This window comes from Buceros rhinoceros, unplaced genomic scaffold (assembly GCF_000710305.1).
Source record: "Buceros rhinoceros silvestris isolate BGI_N320 unplaced genomic scaffold, ASM71030v1 scaffold47543, whole genome shotgun sequence".
NCBI lineage: Eukaryota > Metazoa > Chordata > Aves > Bucerotiformes > Bucerotidae > Buceros > Buceros rhinoceros.
In genome coordinates, this window is record NW_010406193.1 from 1 (window position 1) to 4,282 (window position 4,282).

The window sequence follows — 4,282 nt, forward strand, 5'->3', positions numbered from 1 at the left end:
CTCTTCCAGCCAGGTGGTTCTGTGATTCTGTCCCAGAAACAAAATGCTCTTACCTTCTGCTCTTTTGGAGTTAGTTTTCCTTTTTGACCTTGGGATGTTTCATCCTGCTGCGAGTGCAGATAACACGGCTTTTTCTTTCACAGGATGTTGAACCTGCATCTCCTGCAGCTCTGGCGGGTCTCCAGCCGTACACTGACTACATAGTTGGATCTGATCAGATTCTTCAGGAGGTAGGACACGTTTTCCTTCAAGCAGTGATTGCCTTCCTGCCTGCCAGGTGTAGGGTTTGGTCTCTTTATAGATCTAATTGTGTGTACGTCAGATTTATGGGGATAGTGTTAGGGGATTTGGGGGGGTAGATGTTTATGACAGATGCTTTCTGGTTGGGGTAAAGATTCTTTTTTTTACCGTGACAGTAAAAAAGAAAAAGGTGCCCCTAAGGATCAAAACTACGTTAGTGAGTTTTAGTCTGCCTCTGGGTTTTTAATATTTCACGTTGAAGCAAATAACTATGTAAAACGCTAACTTGGTTCCAGCTCCTTAAGTTGAGTTTAATAACTGCTACTCTGTCTTTTTTAGTCAGAGGATTTCTTTTCACTGATTGAGTCCCATGAGGGGAAGCCGCTGAAGTTGATGGTTTATAACACCGAAGCAGATTCCATTCGAGAGGTAGTTGTGACTCCCAATGGAGCTTGGGGTGGAGAAGGAAGGTACTGATCTCCGATGGTCACAGGCTGATGCCAGGTTGTATACTCACTGTGAATGAGCTACTCTTAAGAGTATTATCACTATCGATTGCAGTGTGTTGCTTCAAGTTAAGCCTTGATTTCTTACCAGACTGTTCATCTTTTCATAAAATAGCTTAAATAGAAGTACAAATTAGGCATGTTCTCAATCTGATCCTGTTTGAGTTGAAACCAATGGCGAAACCTGTGTTGACTTCCCCAGTAGCAGATTGTCGTAGTCAAACTTTCAGTTAAAGCAAGAACAAAACCCACATCAGGTCAGATCATATATTTTGTAAAAAGAGAAGAATAATCAGCGGAAAGCTGAGCTGTGCGTGGCTAACTGCCATTGGCAGAGTGCTCCTTGACTGCTCTAAGTGAAATGATTCCTGCGGGTAGGTGTTGCTATAGGTCAAAGACTCAAACTCTTCTGGTTTTGAAGAGTCAACATTTAAAACGCTTAGTGACTTTGTTAAGAACATCTCTTTTTCCAAGTCTCGTTCTACTTCTCTTGTGTAGTTTAGGATGTGGCATTGGATATGGCTACTTGCACAGAATTCCAAGCCAGTCGGTAGTATCGAAGAAGAAGTCAGAAAGCAAACCACCTTCACCCTTGCCGGACACTGGAACTCCTGTACCATCCACTAATGGTTACACAGAGGTGTGTAAGAAATAACTTCCTGTCTCTGGCGTATTCTCTGGAGTGTCAGAATTTTCTGTTGTCAGAACATTCGTAATACAGTATATGTGAATACAGCGTAGGATTTTCCTGGAGTGAAACAGAGTGAAGGGAAAGTGGGAGCTGGTGATTCGGAGCAGACGGCATATCACCAGTGTTGGCTGATACAAACTTTTGCCAGATGTTTTCTTCCTGTTTTGAAGACTTGCATACCACAGCTGTACCGGTCCGTGAGAACCACACTAGAAGAATACCCTGCTCACTGGGAAATGAAGCACGAGTGTGAAGGGTGGACTGTTCGGCTAAGGACCTTCTGGCTTTAAAAGGCTACACTGGAACATGTCCTAACCATGGCTTGACTATCAGTTTCAGCATTGTGGGTTCTCTCTGAATGGGTGTACTCGGAGACCGAGGCACGATGCCTTCATAGGAAGGTTGTCTTCAGGTAATGCTTTTCCTTCTTACTGTGTTACTCCAGACTCCGTTGCTGGCACCCGCTTCTCCAAGCAACAACTCTGGAATAGTTATGGACCTGGATCGTTCCACAGATCAAGAAATGAGTGGTTACTCACCAGAAAGCTCACTTTCTCCTCCTCCCCCTCTCCAGAGAGTTATGGATCCAGGTATGTTTTCTTAAGTGCTTTTTTTAGCAATTTTCCAGAGAACATCTTAGTAAACTAAAAAGACCTTAAACAAGTTTGAGACTTAAATGAGGAAGTATGAGCATTGTTGGTTCAAATACAGTGAAGTGCCAAAATTCAAGGAAAACAGAGCTGTAGAATTTGGGTACTCTGAGTCTGACTGAGGGCAACGGTCCGCAGAAGCTTTTCCACGATGTCACCCGAATTTAGCGGGGAGGGAACTTCACTGACTTCAGTGTGGATTTAACCTGTCTTTTTGAATCTAGACTTTTGTGTTACATCTAAACCAGTGCAGTAATGTCTGCCTTCTCCTTCAGGATTTCTAGATATGTCTGATATTTCATTTCCTGAACTCAATAACTTAACACAAGTGTCCAACGTGTCTTCATCTGCCTCCTCCAACATGCCAGCAGCAGATGCTTTAGCGGGCACCAAGAAGTTAATGCCGGACAGCAGCGCTTCTGGTTATTTTGGTAAGTGTCCTGAAATTTTCGTTAGGCCTCTGACCGAACTTCTGGAACGGCACCAACTCGTGCCTGTCCAACATTATCATCCTTTTTGGGAATAAGCCCACCTTAAGAAAAATCAGAAAGGGGATGGGCTAAAACGAGTTGGGAAAAGTGGCAGAAGTCAGGTGTAGAAGCAGACAAAACCTGACAGGATTTTTAAATCAGATTATAGAATGTGTACCTTTTTTTTTAAATGAGAATGTTGATGATCCAAATTAAACTGACCTTAAAAGTTGCATCTGTAAAATCAGTGTAAATGAATTTTCACACAACAGGCTTGTCTTTACAGCTGTGAAGTGAAAATCGTACTCATCTTTATCGTGACTTACCCATTTATCAAAAGACATCTTCACATTATGGATGCCTTTCCCTTTTGAAAGGTGGGGTGACCAAGAGTTGTAACGAAGTAAAACACCTCTAGCATAAGAATGCAGCAGACCAAATGGTTCCCTGACTTTTAGAAACCTGCATGCGCCATCATATTCTCCTGGATTTGGGGAGAACTGGTCACCACACAGCCCATGTATTTGACAGCTGTGAATCTGTTATGTACAAGGCATCTCAAGATGATTTTTGTAGGCGCGTGGTGACCAGGGGCACTGTCTGTTAGCCTGACAGTTTTGGTTTTTTACAAACTATTCCATTTCCCAGAAAATGCCACAGCTTTGGTCCCTGAAGAGGTAACCGGGTATTCTGAAGGCTCAGTCAGGCAGCCCGAGTTGGACGACCTACTGCCTTCGATTCCACCTTTACCTTCTTTTGCTCTTCCTGCCGAAATTCCTTCAGAAACAGCACTAGCAACTGAGCCCGACGACCAAGAAACAAAGCTGCTCTGGAACAGTACTGAGAGCCTGTTAACTAGCACTCCAGCGAAACCAGACGGTGAAGCAGCGCGTGGACAAAAAGCAGCAGCAGCAGCTGAACAAGGTCATGAGTGAAACGGATGCTGCTTTTGGTTACAGACTGCTGTGTGCTGTAACACTACAGCTTGGAATATTCTGCTGATCTTGAAAGAATTAGTTACTCTATTTGTTAATGTAGACAACATTATAAAAACTGCATCCGGAATACATATCCGGTTAACTTGTCCAGACGTTGTTCAATGGATCGATCTGTGTTCAAACTTTGAATGCTGTCCAGAATCACCACATTAGTGGAGAAATCAATACGGAAATAAGTTGGAGGCTAGCAAAATGTCAAGTTCCTGAATTCACATTTGCCTACAGTGCTCCTGAATGTATTTATGAAGGCACTCTGCCTGACCAGTGACCCTGAGTGATGATTTTATCAGTACGATTGAGGCATTAAAAAAAACAGTGTTTTATGGTTTTGACTTGCTGGAAATGTTTTCTAATGGTACACCTCAGTTAGACAGTTTTGTGACTTGCGAGGCGTTTCCTGCCCCAAGATGTCTTTATTCCTACTTACTACTCTGCAAACTTGTTTTTCTTGGTTTAGAGTCTCTTCTCCGTAGCAGCTATTCATGTACTTTCTCTACAACTACTTTTGCAGGAAAGGAAGTACCGTATGGTTTGCAGCTGCAGCATATAGGTAGGACAAAGTCGTGTTGGTGTGTGCTGTCGTTCGTTTCAGCTCGTCAAGGGATCGTGGGATAGTTTCACTGTTTAAAAAAAAAAAGGGGGGGTGGAATTATGGGTGGAATTATGATGGTTATTTGAAACAAATTAAGTCCTGACTTTGTCAGGCCCATGTGTTTTAAGGGTGACT

The 4,282-nt window shown here is 43.0% G+C and overlaps 1 protein-coding gene across 1 annotated transcript; it reads left to right on the forward strand.

Moving 5' to 3' along the window:
- Positions 1–143: 143 nt before the first annotated feature.
- LOC104488263 (Golgi reassembly-stacking protein 1-like) lies at positions 144–3,492 on the forward strand (the record flags this gene model as incomplete). Its single annotated transcript, XM_010133982.1, has 6 exons — positions 144–230; positions 580–710; positions 1,245–1,386; positions 1,883–2,027; positions 2,363–2,518; positions 3,206–3,492. Coding segments are annotated over 6 exons (948 nt in total), but the record flags the coding sequence as incomplete, so codon positions are not given.
- Between the last annotated feature and the right edge of the window lie 790 nt (positions 3,493–4,282).